At 43.2% G+C, this 18,151-nt stretch overlaps 1 protein-coding gene across 1 annotated transcript in view; it reads right to left on the minus strand.

Moving 5' to 3' along the window:
* Positions 1-2,989, minus strand: part of LHPP (phospholysine phosphohistidine inorganic pyrophosphate phosphatase) — a 46,833-nt gene extending 43,844 nt beyond the window's left edge. The window contains exon 1 of the mRNA XM_082267348.1: positions 2,826-2,989. Within this exon, the coding sequence (XP_082123474.1) occupies positions 2,826-2,944 (119 nt within the window). The 5' untranslated portion in view covers positions 2,945-2,989. The remainder of the gene's footprint in view (positions 1-2,825) is intronic.
* Positions 2,990-18,151: the final 15,162 nt, after the last annotated feature.

The following is an 18,151-nucleotide window of genomic DNA, read 5'->3' on the forward strand; positions in this document are numbered from 1 at the left end:
AAAAGCCCTGGTTATGACTTACAGGTAATAATATTTTAGCCCGCGGGATGTGTATACAGTAAGCTTCGGCTACTTACAGAACGTCCCTGTGCTGTAATACTCTATGTACCGCGCTGAGCCAATCACGGCAACCGGTGTATTCTATTAATGCATACAAAGCCTGCTCGGATTGGCTGAGTCAGAGGCGCGGGCTTATACAACCTTTGCCAATCCGAGCCGGCTTTGTATGCATTAATAGAATACACCGCTTGCTGTGATTGGCTCAGCGCGGTACATAGAGTATTACAGCACAGGGACGTTCTGTAAGTAGCCGAAGCTTACATGGCGTGGTCATCAGGGAACAGGAGAGCAGGGGGACTCAAATGCAGGAGGTGTGTTACTGGTCAAATTACCAGGTGAAAAAGCCTACAGTAATATCAGTGTGTATATGCAGTAAAGCATGATTGTTATAACCTAAGGGCTCTTTCACACACTTGTGTCATCCGCTCCGTATGTCCGCATATCATCCCATCCGTTTGCGGATGATATACAGACATAATGTAAGTCTATGGGCATTGCGTATGGTCATCCGCTGACATCCGCAATGCCATTGACTTACATTATGTCCATATATCACCCGCAAAAAAAATAGGATGATATACGGACATGCGGAACGCCCGTGTGAAAGGGCCCTAAAGGGTTAATTCTCTAAATTGTGTAAAAAGGCTGTTTGTTGCTGTCTACTCTGGTCCTCCCCTTCTTCTGTCCCCAAAATATTTTCTGATAATATAGAGCCAGGGGACAGGCTGCACATGCTCAGTTTGGTGTGCATTGCTACAGTTCGTTTTTTTTTTTTTCTCAGGAGGGTGCATGTGATCAGCACAAGGCCAATTAGCACTGTACAGGGGTCCTGATATGACAGTCAGTGCCAAATGAAAACTCCTCCTACAAGTGTTAACCAAACACTGATAGAAGTCACAAGACTGCCATATACTGTACTGCTGATGAGAAAAGGTATTTAGCAGTTTATGTTTACTAAAATAATTGGATTTGGACATGTTCTGTGTACTGTGGGAGACCAGATAAACTGAATGCAGGCTCCTGGGTTTAGTAACACTTTGAAAAAAGAAAACGACTGTAGCCACTTCTGATTGGCAAGCTGCAATATATTACATTTTTGGGTTTATTAATGCATTACGCAGCAATTCCTGATCGATCAGCACAACTTCTCCATCTCCCATTCTAACGAACAAGCAGGATGGATTTGATTAAAATCAACTCGATGTAAATCATAATTTTTAAAGAGCAGCTGTCATCTCTGTCCCACAGCGGCTCCTCCTCTGACCTGCTGTTGACTCACCGACAGTCCCATTCACTTAATTGCGATGGCTGGTGATAGGGCAGTGACACAACAAGGTATGGGACTTGGTGGCAGCAGGTGAGTGGATGCCCGCTAACAGGCGCTGCCATGATGGATCTGAAGTGACAGGTGATCTTTTATTGTAAAGACTCATTCTTGCTTGTAGTTAGTGTGAAATTGTGTGAATGCATCAATGCAGTGCATGTTATCTCTGCTTGCAGAGCTTGGATTCATTGAATGAGTTTACCAAAAATGTAAATATTTGTTGCATCACTAAGCTCCATTTCATGCTGAACTCAATTATTATTGGATCTTATAAAGAAAACTATCTTTAGATAGATTTTTTTTTACTCCAAAAGCATTTTATTGATATAAATAAATAAAAAAATCAGATTTAAATCAAAAAATTTAATTTAAATTAAAAAAAAAATATCAGATAAAAAAAAAAAAAAAAAAAAAAATTAATTTTTGCCCACCCTGAGAACAAGACTACAGACAAGAGGCATTTAAAGAGAAACTGTCAGGTTAGAAGCCTCCTGGCACAGCTAGGGCTCCCCCCAGTTCTGGAGTCTGCCATTGTCAGAAGCAGTGTACAGGTCAGGTATGTCATTGCATGGCTGCTGATAGAAATCACGGGGCCCCGTATAGCCTACCTGGCAGGGCCCCCCCTTGAATATATCAAAACAACATTTTGACTGAAAATATACTAAATTCGTTCTTGGGGAACATAAAGATAATAAAGTAGCTGTGTGAATTAGCCCCTTTTTATAAATAGGTTTTTACATTTTTCAAAAACATTTTATAAGTAAAAAAAAAGATTTTAAATGTTTTAGAATTATTTTACATTTTTTTAAAATTATTTTTACAATTTATTTTTTTATGGGACAGGGAAGCCAGGAGCTTCTGTGGGGGCCCTGCGTCTCTCCCTACAGCAGCTGAAAGTCGGCAGAAGAGAAATTGATCTTCAGCTGCTGCAGAGAGCCGCACAGGGCATCCTACAATTTCCCCTCTGTGCGACCGCTGTTCGGGGCCCCCTACAGGAGGACTGCTATTCCCCTCCTATCAGCGGCCCTGTATCATTGTACCCAATGCTGCTCCGCCCAGGAGCTGGCACCGCCCTCGAGGGACAAGCAGTGCTGGCAGTATGACAGGTTCTCTTCAGTAGGGGGTGGTGATACATGTACAGTACTTATATACAATGCTTCCTATGGGAGTGCACACCATATAATTCATACACAGGAAGCCATTACTACAACCAATCACACCTCACTCTGCTGTGATGCTCTAGGAATGATGATTGGTGTCTGCTGATCTCCATACATTCTGTCACCACCCCAATCTATAATAACAACACAGCAGCACGTGTCTCCTACCCCGCCCCTGTCCGCTGGCCAATCCCCCTCACCTCACAGCACGCCACGCCTTTTAACTAATACAAACCCCGCCCATTAACAATCCCCCACCTTTCTGGTCTCGTGACCCTCACCTGTTGACCGCCTCTACAGAGCCAGGGATGGCGGCGCCCCCTTCCGGCCCCCCGCTGTCATACAGCACACCGCTGACATCCAGCAGCACCGCCCGGACCCCTCCAGCCCAGGACGCCATGACTGGTAAGCGCTGCGACTGGGAGCGGCCCCGCCTCTGATGACGCAATGACGCTGGTGCATGATGGGACATGTAGTCTTAGAGCAGCACCCTGCAGGGGGAGGAGAGAGGCGGATGTGTGATCATAGTGTATCCTGTACATGTCAGAGCTACTGATCTCTACACACAGGTCTTGTATAGAAAAACTAAAGGCAAAACTTTTTCTTTCTCTATTTTGGAGGGTTCCAACTGTCCCTGAGTTGGAGGAACTGTCCCTGATTGGGAATAAAGTCCCTCTGTCCCTCCCGCCTCCTCATTTGTCCCTCATTTTGGTCTGATCTATAGAATTGTTAAAAAATGCACTTTTTATTTTTTTAAAAGTGTTTCTCAGTGCAAAACCTTTCATCTGATTTATAAATTGCTGCATTTGTAAATTTCAAAAGCCAATATAAAGGAATAGAAGTGGGGAAAAAAAAACACTATTGGGTTTTATTGAGTAATTTATTTTTTGTATAATTCTCTTTTGAGGGGGGCATGGCGGGGGAGGGGGGTTGTACTATGGCGGGGGAGGGGGTTGTACTATGCCTACATTTGTTTCCTAATACCGTGTCTCTTGTTCCCTTCTCAAAAAGTTGGGAGGTTTGGTGTCATCTCTTTTTGTTTTTAGTTATCTGTGTCCCACTGGGGAGATATTTCTTCACTTCCTGTCCCATTCCTATAGCCAAAACAGGAAGAGATAGGTTGTCCTCACAACTAGTGTCCCTATTGGAAGATTTCCATTCAATTCCTGTTCTGGTGCCCACTAAAAATGTTATATTTACTCTCAGTAATAAGGATAATTCCCCCAACAGGACAAATAGAGAGGACGAATCTCCCCAACAGGATACATAGAGAGGGCGAATCTCCCCAACAGGATAAATAGAGAGGACGAATCTCACCAACAGGATAAATAGAGAGGATGAATCTCCCCAACAGGACAAATAGAGAGGATGAATCTCCCCAACAGGAAAAATAGAGAGGATGAATCTCCCCAACAGGATAAATAGAGAGGATGAATCTCACCAACAGGGTAAATAGAGAGGACGAATCTCACCAACAGGATAAATAGAGAGGATGAATCTCCCCAACAGGACAAATAGAGAGGACGAATCTCCCCAACAGGATACATAGAGAGGACGAATCTCCCCAACAGGACAAATAGAGAGGATGAATCTCACCAACAGGATAAATAGGGAGGATGAATATCCCCCAACAGGATAAATAGAGAGGATGAATCTCACCAACAGGATAAATCGAGAGGAAGAATCTCTCCAGCAGGACAAATAGAGAGGACGAATCTCCCCAACAGGATAAATAGAGAGGATGAATCTCCCCAACAGGATAAATAGAGAGGATGAATCTCCCCAGCAGGATAAATCGAGAGGATGAATCTCCCCAACAGGGGCACAGATAGCAATAAAAACCTGACAGGGATCCAAAACTAACAAAATTGTCTTTCAGTATAATATAAGATTTGATCCATCAGATAGGAAAATTATGACGGGTCCAACTCGCATGACAAGTCACACCCTATTGTTGCCAATGGAACTGTTCAAATTGGTGCAATGCCGACTTTGGGTGCCACACTGTTTTAAAAACAGTTCCTGCATTTATTTTTAGCAATTTCAGGTGCGACTTGCATAGACATCTCTGCATGAAGTCGCACAGATGTCTGCCAAGTTGCACTGAAATGCGACTTTAAAATTGTGCGATTTCAAGTGAAGTCTCAATATTTCAAAGTCGGAATCGGTGTGAACGGGGGCTACAGCGCATGCGCACCATCAGGAGCCAGCTGCAAGAACCTGGAAGAGATGACTGACCACTGACAATGTGTGTAAAGAAGATGGTGGAGTGGGACCCAGAATGTGGTGGCAAATTGAAGCCGGGCAACACTGGGCTCAGTGGATATGTATGTCTTTAAGTGTTTTATGTAAAGCGTAGTTCACCTTTACCAAAAAACAGCCTATGCAGGCAAGGAATGTCTGTAGATAAAAAAAAAAAACCAAACTGTGCAGCTTTGACCAGCATCGAATAAGACCCTTGCTATAGGTGTAGGCCATTTCCGTACCTCCTGAAGCCTCGTGGAAAAACTCCCATAAAACTCCCCCATCGTCCCATTCTGGAAAAACGTATATAGTGATATATAAAACCACGCTCAACCAAACAAACACACTTAATATACAGTGCCTTGCGAAAGTATTCGGCCCCCTTGAACTTTGCGACCTTTTGCCACATTTCAGGCTTCAAACATAAAGATATAAAACTGTAATTTTTGTGAAGAATCAACAACAAGTGGGACACAATCATGAAGTGGAGCAAAATTTATTGGATATTTCAAACTTCGTTAACAAATAAAAAACTGAAAAATTGGGTGTGCAAAATTATTCAGCCCCTTTACTTTCTGTGCAGCAAACTCTCTCCAGAAGTTCAGTGAGGATCTCTGAATGATCCAATGTTGACCTAAATGACTAATGATGATAAAAATAATCCACCTGTGTGTAATCAAGTCTCCGTATAAATGCACCTGCACTGTGATAGTCTCAGAAGTCCGTTAAAGCGCAGAGAGCATCATGAAGAACAAGGAACACACCAGGCAGGTCCGAGATACTGTTGTGGAGAAGTTTAAAGCCGGATTTGGATACAAAAAGATTTCCCAAGCTTTAAACATCCCAAGGAGCACTGTGCAAGCGATAATATTGAAATGGAAGGAGTATCAGACCACTGCAAATCTACGAAGACCTGGCCGTCCCTCTAAACTTTCAGCTCATACAAGGAGAAGACTGGTCAGAGATGCAGCCAAGAGGCCCATGATCACTCTGGATGAACTGCAGAGATCTACAGCTGAGGTGGGAGACTCTGTCCATAGGACAACAATCAGTCGTATACTGCACAAATCTGGCCTTTATGGAAGAGTGGCAAGAAGAAAGCCATTTCTTAAAGATATCCATAAAAAGTGTCGTTTAAAGTTTGCCACAAGCCACCTGGGAGACACACCAAACATGTGGAAGAAGGGGCTCTGGTCAGATGAAACCAAAATCAAACTTTTTGGCAACAATGCAAAACATTATGTTTGGCGTAAAAGCAACACAGCTCATCACCCTGAACACACCATCCCCACTGTCAAACATGGTGGTGGCAGCATCATGGTTTGGGCCTGATTTTCTTCAGCAGGGACAGGGAAGATGGGTAAAATTGATGGGAAGATGGATGGAGCCAAATACAGGACCATTCTGGAAGAAAACCTGATGGAGTCTGCAAAAGACCTGAGACTGAGACGGAGATTTGTCTTCCAACAAGACAATGATCCAAAACATAAAGCAAAATCTACGATGGAATGGTTCACAAATAAACATATCCAGGTGTTAGAATGGCCAAGTCAAAGTCCAAACCTGAATCCAATCGAGAATCTGTGGAAAGAACTGAAAACTGCTGTTCACAAACGCTCTCCATTCAACCTCACTGAGCTTGAGCTGTTTTGCAAGGAGGAATGGGCAAAAATTTCAGTCTCTCGATGTGCAAAACTGATAGAGACATACCCCAAGCGACTTACAGCTGTAATCGCAGCAAAAGGTGGCGCTACAAAGTATTAACTTAAGGGGGCTGAATAATTTTGCACGCCCAATTTTTCCGTATTTTATTTGTAAAAAAAGTTTGAAATATCCAATAAATTTCGTTCCACTTAATGATTGTGTCCCACTTGTTGTTGATTCTTCACAAAAATTTAAAGTTTTATATCTTTATGTTTGAAGCCTGAAATGTGGCAAAAGGTCGAAAAGTTCAAGGGGGCCGAATACTTTTGCAAGGCACTGTATGTGCAAAAAATGAATAAATGGATGATATCAGATATAAACCATAATACAAGTGCAATAGGCAATATGCAAAAAATACATGAATAAATGATATCAAATAAGAACCATAGTGAAAGTGTAATAGATCAATACAATGTGGGATAACGAATATAGGAATGGTGTGAATAGTCTTTTGATTCCAAGATGTTCTTAATGGCACAGTTCTTAATGTGTGTCCACACCTCCACCAGATCAAGACCACCCAGTGTGCACAAACTGCTTACCGGAATGAACTGACCTCTTAATTACAGGGGGTCAGTTATAGCTGTAGCTCACAAACTGTTGATACAGGGTAATTGCAGGCAAACCGATATGTACCGTATATTCTCCAGTGAACACCTCCAAACAACTCCAACATCCACTTTTTTAAATCCTTATACCCAGAAGACTATCCTCTCGAATACCATGGATTAACAAGGATAGAAAAGACAAGGAAGGCTCTCATGGTGAAGTACGTTTAACATGGTGTTTATTAAGATAAAAGGATGCACTTACATATAAGTTGCTTGCAAATGACATAGAGAAATAAAAGCCGCGGTTTCCAGGTGAAGAACACCGCTTCCGCGTTCCAACTGGAGCCGGAAGTGGCGTAGTTGCGTGATTACGATCCAATGTCTCGACGCGTTTCGTCAGCGCCTAGCCAAGGTGTTCACTGGAGAATATACATATTGGTTTGCCTGCCATTACCCTGTATTAACAGTTTGTGAGCTACAGCTATAGCTATAACTGACCCCCTGTAATTAAGGGGTCTGTTCATTCTGGTAAGCAGTTTGTGCACACTGGGTGGTCTTGATCTGGTGGAGGTGGGAAGACACATTAAGATCTGTGCCATTAAGAACATCTTGGAATCAAGACACTATTCACACCATTCCTATATTCGTTATCCCACATTGTATTGATCTATTACACTTTCACTATGGTTCTTATTTGATATCATTTATTCATGTATTTTTTGCATAATGCCTATTGCGCTTGTATTATGGTTTATATCTGATATCATCCATTTATTCATTTTTTAATATATTAAGTGTGTTTGATTGGTTGAGCGCGGTTTTTATATATCACTATATAGGTTTTTCCACATCTACGTTTATCACGTTTACGTTGCAGCTCCCAATAGGAATAATTTCCACACACATTGAAAATATTATATATTTTTTATTATATATTTTTTATTATTCACCCATTTATTCATTCACACACAATTAATTCATTTTCCTTTGCGCAGGTGTTTTTGGTGCATAGCAGCAATTTCTTTTCTTCATCGTCCCATTCTGCCTTGTTGCTAAGACACTCCCAGCCGATTGAAACCCCCTCATATGCGCTCTCTCTCCCATGTCGCACTAGCTCTGAGCTCAGCATTGCTGCAATGGCAGAGATAGTGGACCACACATGTGCGGGTTTGAGAGCTTGCTCCTATGATGATGGGGATGAGCAGTAACAGCTGGGAGTGTCCTAGCAACAAGACTGAGATGGCATCATCCTGTCCAACAAATTTCTTGGCAAGACTTCGGGAGGTACATAAATAGCCAACACCTATAACAAGAGCGGACATATGTGGGGTAAGAGGCCGCTCAAAACTGAGCCAGTGCTTCAGATGTGGATATGGCTGTGTATGGCATCAGCCAGTGCTGCTCCAGCCACGCCCCCTGACATGTTTCGCCCCGCCTACTGTTTGACCAAGCTCTGGTAGGCTGGGTGAAACATATCAGGGGGCGTGGCCGGAGCAGCACTAGCTGATGCCATACATAGTCATATCCACATCTCAAGCACTGGGTCATTTTTGAGTGGTGTCTTAACCCACATATGTTCTGACCCACTTTATTCACGATGAATCTTGGAATACTGTATTTGTTCTAAAATTGTGCAGTAATGCATGCAATATTTTTTTTTATCGCACCATGCCCACACACCACTGCAACGCGTCTTGCCTTGTCTATGCGGTGGGACTGCGCTGGAGTAGCCACCCAACGCAGTCGCATGTGGCGTGAATCTACCCTAACAAATACTAGGTGCATCCATAATCATAGTTGCATAATTTGTGTACTTGTAATTATACAAATATTTTTCTAATATAGGATAGATAGCATAGATGGATACTGGTATTTTGATGCTGAGGGTGTGATATACAGTATATAGAACAACATAAGAAAGAGGTGCTGGGAATTTTTAGTCTTGCAGTAATAGGCCCCTTTCACATGGGTTTCCCGATCAGGTCCACCTGTCTGTTTTCAGGCAGACCTGATCGGACACTCCGTTCGCCTCTATGGGGCAGCGGATGTCAGCCGTGACATGTCCGCTGATACCCGCTGCTCTCCGATCTGATCTTGTCAGTGAAATCCATACGGATGGTAACAGGGGAGGACTGGGCCAGGGGGAAGGGGCATTTGCCCCCTGGGCCGCTCTGATGCCCTGTAAAATGGCGGCACCACTTCTGCCACAGACATGCCTAAAGGATTCCTGGTGAAGGGAAGTAAAAAGTCCCTGCGGCTGACCTACTGAGTGCGGGTTGAAGACAAGGACAGAGCGCAGACCTCCCTACCCCCCAGCATGGATGGTGTAAACTGTTTCTGAGCAGAGGCCGGTTCCCTGCCCCACTGGAGTCCCAATGAGCTGTCCCAGCTCCCCCCAACCATCCCTTGCTAGCCACGTTGAGAACCTGGATTTGGTCTGTGAGTAGAGAGTACATGGAGCAGAGATTCAGTCTGGATTGGGGGTCAGGAGGAGGCTGGAAGAGCAAGAGTGGGAGGGGGGCCAAGTTGCTGCACCATGAGCTTCTGGTTTGTACTTGCCCCCTGGGCCAAAAGTTGCCAATCAGCCCCTGGATGGTAACCCTATTTTCCATCCGTCTGCAGGATCAGATAGAATCCAATGAAAACGGATAGGCAGTCTGTTTTCATCCTAACTCCCATAGAGGAGAGCAGGGATCTGGCAGGTCTGTCTCAGCACAGTGAGCGGAGACTGAGCTGTCGTCCGCCTGCTCAGCGGGGATCAGCGTATCGATCCCCCACTGAGCAAAGCAGAGTCTGCAGGGTGGAACGCCCGTGTGAAAGCAGTGTTAATTTCGTCGACTAAAACCGACTAAAACGTTTTCGTCGACTAACACAATTCAGATGACTAAAATACGACTAAAACTAAAATGGCATTTTAGTCTTAAGACTAAAATACGACTAAAACTAAAATGGCATTTTAGTCAAAAGACTATAACTAAAACTAAATCGAAATTTGCTGCCAAAAAATTAACACTGGTGCATGCTCAAAGCATAAATAATAACATATTAGATTTTTCACTCCAGGACCAGCAGTAGTATATAATGAGTTTGGAAATTGTAGAGAAATGCTTAAATAATGCATTATAAATTACAATTGAACTACACCCATTCGATTATAGATGACTAAAATGAGTTTTAGTCGACTAAAATGTAGGGCGTTTTAGTCGACTAAAATATACTGGAGTTTTAGTCGACTAAATACGACTAAAACTAAAACACTTGCAGAAGACTAAAATAGGACTAAAACTAAAATGCCATTTTAGTCCTAAGACTAAGACTAAAACTAAATTGAAATTTGCTGCCAAAATTAACACTGTGTGAAAGGACCCAAAGTCAGATGAAGAAAAGCGTCAAACAAGTTGAACAGCTCTGACGAGGCGGTTCCTATACAGCAAGGCTTCCCTCAATGGGCCAACGGTAGCTCAAACCATAGAAATACAGAGCCAAAATCGGATAAAATGAGGACAGTTCAATACCGGTTCTAATGTAGATCTGTGTATTGACTGTTTTGTCATGTTTTTATATCATTTTTTTTTTTTTTTTATACCAACAATTCAAATTATCTAGATATCTTCTGTATTGCTATGGTTTGTAGTATAATTCTGGGCTACATTTTCTACAGCAGGGATCCCCAAACTACGGCCTTCTAGCTGTTTCCGAACTACACATCCCATGAGGCATTGTAAATCTCTGACATTCACAGACATGACTAGGCATGATGGGAATTGTAGTTCCTCAACAACTGGAGGGCCATAGTTTGAAAACCCCTGCTCTACAGTGTTGTGACCATTTAGCTAAATGGTTCCCATGGTGACCTCAGTGGATGGCGCTGTGCATAACCACAGGACAAGGAAGAAAGCCGCCATTACTGCTCTGTAGATGAATAAACAACACATTTTTACTTAAGCCTCGTACACACGCAACGATTGTTGGCCATGAATTTTCGGCCAACGTCCGATCGGCCGATTGTCGGCTTGTTAGTATGATGCTTCCGACAACCGCCTGCGACTTTTTGGCCGAACAAAATCTGGTGTGCAGGCTATAAAATTTTTGTTGGCTGTCAACAGAACGGCCGATTTTCCGTTAGTCAGTACAGATTTCGGCAGACAAAAATCTGATGAGCAAGACTGGGCATGCTCAGAGAAGAAAAAACACACGGAAAGTAAACCAGCACATGACATCACTTCTGAAGTTGGTTGTTGTTGGCCGAAAAAATTTGTGTGCAGTCTAGAGCACATTTCAACCAACACAACAGCACTAGACAAAAGACGGCCAATCAGTCGGCCAACAATCGTTGCGTGTGTACGAGGCTTTATGTAACATCATGTGGCTCAAACAAAGCCAACGTTTTGAGGGTGTGCAAGAGCCCTTTATGACTTGTTTTATGTGATTTTTAGTATTGCTCATTAATAAAAATGGACAGACATTTTGATTTATTTGCTGATTTTATTTTGATATAGTATGTTTATATGTTTTTCCTGAGTATTTCCTCATCAGGATTTATTTTTGATGCTCGGTATAATTTACTTATTAGGTAATATGCTCAAGCTGTTTTATGGCCGATACTAATGAGTCACCTTGATGTTACCATTCAGCGATTAGCATGGCTAATTATTATGTTGCTATCTATTCTCATTTGCAGAGGAATAAGTCAGGCGTACCTTATATTGGCTTTAGAAGCAGAGATTTTGAAGCAAATGGTTAATAGGAATTTAACTATTTTTAACTATTAGGAAAATAGTTAATAGAGGCTTTGGCTGTATTCGGAGATGAACAGGGGCGACCTATAAAAAAGCCCATTCAGGTATTGTCTACTCCAAAGACTCTGATTGATATGGAGACTGTATCCACAGGAGACCTACCCACCATACCAGAGACCGTATATGATTCATTTTTTTCCATTCAACCAGCAGGTTGAATAAAAAATAAAAAAATGAGACAATCCCTTCATCCACACATTCGATGTAGATAGAGGAATCCTTCTTGGGGTGCCGTTGTATTCTGTGGGCAGGGAGCCTTCCCCGCCAACAGAATACAATGGCTATAGCCAGCAGCACTGATTGTTCAGGTAAAAACAGACAGACTGGTTGTACACAAGTCGATTGATAGATCACCTTGTGTACAACCAGCTAGCCCATACATGGATTAAAATTCCGCCGGTTCAGCAGTTCGACCCATGTATGGGCGGCTTGAGAGGTACTTCAAAGAATAGACATCAATAAACTCCATGAGTCAATGCCATATATATAAAATTTACAAGTCTGCTAATAACTGGCAAGTAGCAACACACATTAAAATGTGGCTAAACAATTTCAGAGAAAGATTGCATTCTTTAGCCAGTCATACTTCTTTGGTGATCTCTAATGGGGACCCAGATGTAAGTGAGGGACTCTGTTGGCAACAATGTTGTAAGGGGAACTCCTGAGTCAGATTCTGATGTAAAGGTCTGACACACGATAGGAAAATCGGAAATAAAATTTCGTCTGACGAACGATCTGCCAATTTTCGGATAGTTAGTATGGTGCTCTCGACAGCCGATTACGAATTTTCGTACAACAATAACTGGATGTGCAGGCTAAAAAATTTTATCGTACGTCAACACAAAGTCCGATTTTCAGTTATTAGTACAGTTTTCGTCTGAAAAAAAAAATTACGCATGCTCAAAAATGAAAGCAAACATACAAAACAATTCAAAACATGACACCACTTCTGAATTTGAATTCTGTCGTACGAGAATTTTCGTATGAAAGTAACCTTCACTTTCCATATGACACTAGCATGCAACAAAAAAACGGACAAAAATTCTTCCGGCAATCTGATCGTGTGTACGAGGCTTTAGAGGTCTCTTATGGGGAGCCTAATGTAAGGGTGGGCTCTGATGGGGACCCAGCTGTAATGGGGGACTCTCATATAGACTCAGATGTAGGGATGACCTAGATGGAGACTTTTTTCAGCCTGTGATTATCTGTAAAATATACAATGCAGCCCTTAAACGGAAAAGCTTGGAGACCCCTGGTCTAAATACAAGGAGCATTCTTCTTTGATCTTGGTGTACAAAGTCCCATGACAAGTCATACCCCATGATTTCCAATGAGTACAATTTATATCTGTGTGACTTCAAGTCGCAGTGACTTCAAAGTAGTCCCTGCACTACTTTGGTATGACTTTGATGCGACTTGAGGTCCATAGACCTAAAGATTACACAGGCGTTGCTTCAAGTCGCGTCAAAGTTGCACGTCTTTCAGGGCGTACAGGTGTGAAAGAACCTAATCCAGTTTAATACTTCACCTCTGTGCAGGAGCTTCCTGTGATAAAGATTGGTCACTGCTGCTTGGGGGGCTGCTGGTTCCCTCCCACTGTTCTGCTCTCTGAAAAGGCCATGTACAACGCAATGGTAATGTCATTCCTACTTTTACAAGGTAATATCTAAGTCCGCAAAGGCATTTGGTGCCCACAAAATGTATTTCTATCTTTGTATCTATTTAGGAATAAATTTAAAGTGATACTAAAGGTTATTTTTTTTTCCTTTAAAATAAAAAAGTTATACTTACCTGCTCTGTGCAACAATATTGCCAGCACTATCTGCTCCTTTCTCCTCCCGGTGCCCCATTAGGAAGCCGGGTGATAAGAGGGCACCCATGCGTGCATGCTCCCAAGCTGGGCTGTGTGTGTGCATAGCCACACACAGCACCGGTAAGCAACACCTCTGCTCCCTCCTCACAGGTGTTTGACTGAAAAGGGGAGATTTACTAAAACTGGAGCACCCAGAATCTGGTGCAGTTGTGCAAATCAACCTATCAGCTTGTTCAATTAGGCTTTGACCATGAGGCTGGATTCACATATATGCGAATTGGATGCAGGTTTCCCCGCATCCAATTTGCATGACAGGCGAGTGTGACTGGCTTTTAATGGAGCCGGTTTACACAGGTCCAGGGCAGCCACGGTCCAAATTCAAAAAGGGTCCTGTGCGTCTTTGGGTACGATTCAGGTGTGAATTCAGGCACAAATTCGTACCTAATTCGCATCTAAACCAGTGAACAGGGACACACCGGACCTAAAAGCTAGAAGCTGATTGGTTACTATGCACATCTACACCAGATTCTGCGTGCTCCAGTTTTAGTAAATCTCCCCCAAAGTGTCTCAGTGTCCCCTGTGAGACCAGGAAGTGAGTGTCCCCTGTGAGACCAGGAAGTGAGTGTCCCCTGTGAGACCAGGAAGTGAGTGTCCCCTGTGAGACCAGGAAGTGAGTGTCTCCTGTGAGACCAGGAAGTGAGAGGAGTGGTACTGCAGCTGGGACAGCGCTGGATTTGTGAAAGGATCCAGGTAAGTATTTAGGGACGGAGGGGTAGGACCAGTAGCGGGGCATTTTTTTACCCTAATGTAGGGAATGCAATAAGATGAAAAACATATTGGAGTTGATTTACTAAAACTGGAGAGTGCAAAATCTGGTGCAGTTCTGCATAGAAACCAGTCAGATTCCAGTTTATTTTTGTCAAAGCTTACCTAAACAAGCTGTAGGCTCATTGGCTACTATGCACAGCTGCACCAGATTTTTCACTCTCCAGTTTTAGTAAATCAACCCCATTGATGTTAGAACCACTTTAACCGATTGCCGACCGCTGCACGACTATTTACTGCGGCGGTCAGCCCCTCACAGGCAAAGTGACGCAGTACTACGTCGCTAGCCTGTGAGGTTCTAGGGAGCGAGCACGCGCCGCCGGAGGCGCGCTCCCGCGCGGTCACGGACCTCCCCCCGCGCGTGTGCCCGGCAGACCCGATGTCCGCCGGGCACTCACGATCGTCCGTTACACCGGAAGAAAGGCAGGCGGCTGATGTAAACAAAGCCGCCTGTCATTCTTCCCTGTGTAAGAATGGAGATCAGACGGTTCTCCTATGTAGGACCGTTGATCTCTGTTCTTACACTAGTAGCCACAGCCAATCACAGTTAGAAACACGCCCCTAGGACACACTTAACCCCTCCCTCTCCAATACAGTTAACTTCTTCACTGCCAGTGTCATTTTTACAGTAACAGTGCCAATGTATAGCACTGATTACTGCAGTAATGTCATTGGTAACCCCAAAAGTGTCAAAAATGTCAGTGAAGGGTCCGATCTGTCCGCCGCAATGTCGCAGTCCCGCAAAAAAAAAAATCGCAGATCGCCGCCATTACTTGTTAAAAAAACAACAACAAAAATGACAAAAATCATTCCCTTTGTTAGTAAACGCGATAACTTTTGCGCAAAAAAGCTCTGTTTGTGGGAAAAAAAGGACGTCAAATTCGTTTAGGTACAGCGTCGCACGACAGCACAATTGTCCGTTAAATTCACGCAGTGCCGAATCGCAAAATAGGCCCTGGTCAGGAAGGGGGTAAAATCTTCCGGGGCTTAAGTGGTTAAAGCTGGCCATACATTATACACTTTTCTTGTTCAATTTCATTTAGATTTACCTTCAACTATGTAGGGCAAGGGCCTGCTTTATTGCATACAAATTGAAAGTGTTTATGTTTGACCTCATATTATATGGTTTTGGTAAATCTAAAGGAAAGCTGTACAAGAAAACTATATAATGTATGACCAGCTTTCGTGAAAGTTTTTGTGCCCAGATTTCAGCTTTGCAATGGTGACAGGGTCTTTTTATAATGCAGAGAGTGTATAAAGATGTATATGTTAATGGGAATTAAGAAGAAGCTGTGCACCAATGGAAAGTGTATAACTGTGTCTGCCTAAATTCACATTTTTCCTGTTATGGTGTTATGGTATACAGTGAGTGGTTGAATATACACAGCTCAAAAAAAGGGAACACTTGAAAACACATCAGATCTTAATGGGGAAAAATCTCATGTTGGATATCTATACTGATATGGACTGGGTAATGTGCTAGGATTGAAAGGATGCCACTTTTTTTTATGGAAATGAAAATGATCAACCTGCAGAGGGCTGAATTCAAAGACACCCCAAAAATCAAAGTGAAAAAATGATGCAACAGACTACTTCATTTTGCTGAACTTCCATTGCAGCAACTCAAAATGGTACTCCCACGTGCTTGTATGCATGCCTGACAATGTCAGGGCATGTTCCTAATGGGACGACAGATGGTGTCCTGGGGTATTTCCTCCCAGATCTGGAACAGGGCACCACTGAGCTCCCGAACAGACTGAGATGCAACCGGGCGGTGTCGGATGGACCAAAACATAATGTCCCAAAGGTGTTTTATTTGATTTAGGCCAGGCGAGCGTGGGGGCCATTCGGTGGTATCAATTCCTTCATCCTCCATTAATTGGCTGCATACTCTCATCATATGAGGCCGGGCATTGTCATGCACCAAGAGGAACCTAGGACCCACTGCACCAGCTTAGGGTCTGACAATGGGTCCAAGAAATGAATCCCAATACCTAATGGCAGTCAGAGTGCCATTGTCTATCCTGTAGAGGTCTGTGCGTCCCCCCCATAGATATGCCTCCCCAGACCATCACTGACCCACCACCAAACCGGTCATGCTGAATGATGTTACAGGCAGCATAACATTCTCCACAGCTTCTCCAGACCCTTTCACATCTGTCATGTGCTCAAGGTGAACCTGCTCTCATCTGTGAAAGGCACAGGGCACCAGTGGCGGACCTGCCAATTCTGGTGTTCAATGGCAAATGTCAATCGAGCTCCAACGTGCGGGCAGTGAGCACAGGGCCACTAGAGGATGTTGAGACCTCAGGCCACCCTCATGAAGTCTATTTCTGATTGTTTGGTCAGAGACATTCATACAAGTGGCCTTCTGGAGGTTGTTTTTTTTAAGGCTCTGGCAATGCTCATCCTGTTCTTCCTTGCACAAAGGAGCAGATACCAGTCCTGCTGATGGGTTAAGGACCTTATACGGCCATTTCCAGCTCTCCTAGAGTAACTGCCTGTCTCCTGGAATCTCCTCCATGCTCTTGAGACTGGGAGCTGGAGACACAGCAAACCTTCTGGCGATGGCATGTATTGATGTGCCATCCTGGAGGAGTTGGACTGCCTGGGCAACCTCTATAGGGTCCCGGTATCGCCTCATGCTACCAGTAGTGACATGCCCCTAGCAAAATGCAAAACTAGTGAAAAACATTCAGAAAAGATGAGTAGAGAAAAAAAGTCAGTGGCCTCCACTTGTAAAACCACTTCTGTTTTGGAGGTCATCTAATTGTTGCCCATCTTGTGCACCTTTTGTTAATTTCATTAACACCAAAGCAGCTAAAACTGATTAACAATCCCCTCTGCTACTTAACTGACCAAATCAACATTCCAGGAGTTTAACTGACTTGATGCTATACTCTAATTAAAAAGTGTTCCTTTAATTTTTTTTTAGCAGTATATTTGTCGCAGTAGCCTGAGCGTACTGGGAAAGTAAAGATTCCTAAATAAACATGTGACTGATAGGGAGTTCATCATTCTGAAAAGTGTTGATGTGTTCTTCACGTAGGTACAAGCTCCAGTATCAGCTGATGTACATGATGTCTAATACGAAAGCCAGGCCACCACCTCTCTGAAGGCCAAGCTGCGCCGTGTGCTCTTATCAGAGCTCGCCACACGCTGAGAATATCGATTTCAGCTTGCCGGAGTCATCAGGACAGGTCGGGGGTGAAACACACCCAGGATCAAAGCAATTTTAAGGTGGCACGGGGACAGAATATATATGACGGTACACGGTCAAATAATCAGTTCAACTCAGGAAGAAATGATGATAATAGAACAAATATAAATCATACCTTATTCTGAAATTCTCTTTTTTATGACGCAGTAATGATATCAGCTTTCTTTAGGAAGGCATTTGTAAGCCCTTGAAGAATTTTGTATATTATTAGATCAGTAATAAGAATAAGATGTAATAGAATAAGAATGCTATTATGGAACCATGATAATGGAGAGATTAATACACCTCGCAGTCAGCTTGATATTTAATTGATAATTTTGAAGAATGATTACTTTACCTGCCCCCCTTCCCAGGATAGGTAAGGTAGGGATATGATTGATACAGGCTATGAAGAGCTTGGTTTTTACCCATAGTAACCAGACCTATTCTTTTGTTTCTGACATGCTTTAGA

This window comes from Pelophylax lessonae (genome assembly GCF_965119305.1).
Source record: "Pelophylax lessonae genome assembly, chromosome: 9".
Taxonomy (NCBI): domain Eukaryota; kingdom Metazoa; phylum Chordata; class Amphibia; order Anura; family Ranidae; genus Pelophylax; species Pelophylax lessonae.